The sequence below is a fragment of the Ceratina calcarata genome, unplaced genomic scaffold, assembly GCF_001652005.2.
Source record: "Ceratina calcarata isolate Rehan_Ccalc_2016 unplaced genomic scaffold, ASM165200v1 scaffold493.2, whole genome shotgun sequence".
Taxonomy (NCBI): domain Eukaryota; kingdom Metazoa; phylum Arthropoda; class Insecta; order Hymenoptera; family Apidae; genus Ceratina; species Ceratina calcarata.
Genome location: NW_017173655.1, coordinates 381,511 through 384,957, shown reverse-complemented (window position 1 = coordinate 384,957; position 3,447 = coordinate 381,511). Strand labels below are relative to the sequence as shown.

The 3,447-nt window shown below is 40.0% G+C and overlaps 2 protein-coding genes across 4 annotated transcripts in view; both read left to right on the top strand.

The window, feature by feature from the left end:
- The window catches only part of LOC108628065 (methyl farnesoate epoxidase), a 3,836-nt gene extending 1,144 nt beyond the window's left edge, over positions 1 to 2,692 (top strand). The window contains exons 3-8 of the mRNA XM_018029743.2: positions 238 to 478; positions 770 to 929; positions 998 to 1,109; positions 1,177 to 1,357; positions 1,505 to 1,761; positions 2,238 to 2,692. Coding sequence (XP_017885232.1) covers positions 238 to 478; positions 770 to 929; positions 998 to 1,109; positions 1,177 to 1,357; positions 1,505 to 1,761; positions 2,238 to 2,416 — 1,130 coding nt within the window. The 3' untranslated portion in view covers positions 2,417 to 2,692. The remainder of the gene's footprint in view (positions 1 to 237; positions 479 to 769; positions 930 to 997; positions 1,110 to 1,176; positions 1,358 to 1,504; positions 1,762 to 2,237) is intronic.
- A 184-nt stretch (positions 2,693 to 2,876) lies between these two features.
- Positions 2,877 to 3,447, top strand: part of LOC108628017 (retinoid-inducible serine carboxypeptidase) — a 43,809-nt gene continuing 43,238 nt past the window's right edge. For 2 of the 3 annotated variants that reach the window (XM_026816165.1, XM_026816166.1), the window contains exon 1: positions 2,877 to 3,174. In XM_026816165.1, coding sequence (XP_026671966.1) covers positions 3,086 to 3,174 — 89 coding nt within the window. In that variant the 5' untranslated portion in view covers positions 2,877 to 3,085. The remainder of the gene's footprint in view (positions 3,175 to 3,447) is intronic. The other variant, XM_026816167.1, reaches the window with a different exon arrangement.

Sequence of the window (3,447 nt, the reverse complement as noted above, 5' to 3'; positions counted from 1 at the left end):
AAACAATTTGCCACTATCTAATCAGTTATAATTATGCATAAACAATACGTCGTTCTTTTTAAATTGACTACTTTCTCGTGTACATTGTGAACAGTATAATCGATTTACTAGAACTTAATTCTCGCGAAAGTAGAATTTATTTTGTAATAAATATTGCGAGGCGTTTCAATTTAAATGAACGCCACTTTCTTTTCCGCAGTAATTTTTTACTTCTTTCCTTAAAAATCGTAATTACAGGAATCACGATGAACGACGGCACGGAATGGAAAGAGCTGCGCGGATGGATGGTGCGGACGATGAAATTTTTCGGATTGGGGAAGAGCGAGATGTCCGAGATGCTCAAGAACGAATTGTTGAATATGGTGGAGAACCTGAAGACCAAAGGTGGCCCGAGGAAAATGAAATCGCTGATAACACCAGCTGTTGTGAACGTTCTATGGTATTTGGCGACGGGAACACCGTTCTTGGATGGGAAGAAGTATGTACACGAGTCTACCGTTCGATTTCTATGCTTTGAACCCCGTTTCCACGTATTTGGTCTTTGACGCGTGCAAACCCGACTGGTTCGACTTGAAATCGTTTACTTTCTGCATTGTGCCATAAATACGCGAAACTACTCCTCCTGGCTGGCAAGATTTTTCAATAACATTTCGTAATAACGATCCCAGGAAAACTTCAATAAAAATCATATTGTAATCGTTTACGCTTCCTGTATTATACCATAAATTTCTGAGAAAATTAAATAAAAATCGTTACTATCTTTGGATAGATTGCAATTTTTTTCAGACTTGTTAGAGACTCGATCTAAAGCGTTCGACATGGCTGGCGGATGGCTGAGTACGTTCCCTTGGATACGTTATATCGCACCCGAGTCCTCAGGTTACAACGTTCTCATGACGCTAAACAATGAGCTCAGGAATTTCCTACTGGTGCGTTCGTCAAATCGATTTAATTACACAATGATTTATCAAACACGCGAATTCCTTTTTTTTTTCAGGAGTCTATCCGCGAGCACAAGAAGAATTACAAACCGGGAAGCGAGGCTGACCTAATCGACATGTTCCTCCACGAAATGGAAGACCACACTGAGTACGATACCGTCTATACTGGTAAGAAAATTTCTGTCTTTTACTCTCTGTTCTATACACTTTTATTAACAATGAACATGCTCTTCAGAGGAGCAGTTGGTGATAATTTTGGTGGATCTGTTCATCGCCGGTTGTACCACTACCGGCACAACCGTGGATTTCTTGTTTCTGCACATGGCTGTTCACCAAGACGTGCAGCGTAAATTGCAAAAGGAAATCGACTCGGTAATTCCACGCGATAGGATCCCGGATTTAGACGACAGACCGAAGTGAGCAGATTCAAATTACATAAGGTTTCCAATAAACGTTTCACATAAAGATAGAAGATTCTATACAAGCATTTACTCGTCAATCATTACTCGTGAGAGAGTAAAAGTGAAACGCGGTGAGAAAGCCGAAATTCTTTATTGTTGCAGACTTCCATATGTGGAAGCAGTTATGTCGGAGTCGCAACGATTATGGCCCGTGTTTCCTATAGTCGGACCCCGGCGAGTTCTACGCGATACGGATCTCGATAAATACACGATACCTAAGGAGTCCACTGTGTTAATGAACTCGTTTTCCATCAGCAGGGACCCGAACCTTTACACCGATCCCGAGAAGTTCATACCCGAAAGATACATAAAGAACGGAGCTTTCGTACCTGACCCATACTCTTTACAATTCGGCAAAGGTAAACGCCTCGTCAGAAATATATTTCATACTAACACCGCGATCTAATAAGAATTCATTTTAACCTTGATCTTCATTTTGCTCTCGATAAAATGCGATTTTTTCATACATATTCGCATTAAGTTCATTTTCGGATTATTTGTTTGACGTTCGAGAAAGTTATACCTTTCACGAATGATTAATTGGCACCATCATGATTAGACTGCGGATTTTACGCATTTAGAAGAACATCTAATATGCAGAAATTACAAGACTATTCGGCATATCAAAAGCTGAACGCATATTTAAACGGATTATTTGAACCGTAAATAGGATTTTCTTATAAAAATCTAGTCATGATAAATTAAACAAAAATGGACGATTACGATTACCCATTGTACGTTTCTATGCAATGAAACACTCTCTCCCTGCTTGCGGCCAATATTTTCCACGATCTGCTTACGTTAACCTGAATTTGTTTGATTTACTGAACTACAGGGAGACGACGATGTCCAGGCGAAGCGTTGGCCAAGGCTGCGTCGTTCATTCTCTTCGTTGGCGTAATGCAAAAGTTTAACATTCTTCCAGTACCCGGTAAAGGACCGACGACTATTGAAGTCACTTTTGGCATAACGACGTCGCCAAAGCCTTACGAGATATTAGCCGTACCGCGATAATTAGCGCCACAAAATTTTAACACTCTAGCTTAATTAACGAACCGATGTATATCGAACTTCGCCTCTCCCGCACTGTTATAGAAGTTCGTTAATCTCCCGAGATATTTTGAATCAACTAACACTTCAATTTTCTGGTAACTACGTACGTGTCAGTGAACACGCACACCCGAGTGCTGTGCGTTCAGTTGGTCAAACGGTAACAGTTTACTTACATATACGTATGTATAAAGACGTAGAGTTAGTCTCGTAAACAATAAATATATGGGATAAAGTATACGTTACTTGTAATCCTTTAGTAAGTTAAAAGGGCGTAAAAATTAAACGGAAAATGGATAAGAGTTGAAATATACGTTTTATGATAAAAGCAAATGTGATTGTTTGATGTTGTGACGAAACAAGTTGACAATGAAGATGCCTCAGCCTTTTTCCAACAAGTTTCTCGAACCACTCAATCGATTATTGTTACAATGTGATTAAGATCGATTCCGCAACGCGTCGCGTCGCGTCGTCAACTTCGTAGACCTGGCGTGCGGACGAACGGTAGACGTGTTTGACGATTCAACAAATTTTTCCTCCGCGCATATTGTTTATTGTTTCTGCCCCGTGAAAGTTGCTCTAACGCGTCGTTTTACGTGTTCGACGAAACCCGCTCGTTTCGCAGAAGTCCAAATGTACCTTCGTCGGTGCGGCACGTGGCGATTTGGTCCTTTTACACCATGGAACCCTCCGCCTAGGCGTTTCTCTGCTGCTGGAGAACTGTACGTATTCAACATTATTTCTATACCAATTGATCGTAGTTAGAAGATTAAGTGCATTAACCAGATGGTAAGTCAAATGTATTGATTAGATATTAAATCGAATACATGTGTCGAACACATCTCTGACAATCGCAGAATTAATCTGACATTCATTGAACGAAATACGATTCGAATAATCAATGAACTGTTTTAAGAATGTATTGGCTATACAGTCAATCCCAAAAGTTTATGCACTTTAGAAACACATTTTTTAAAAAGAAATCAGACGTCGGA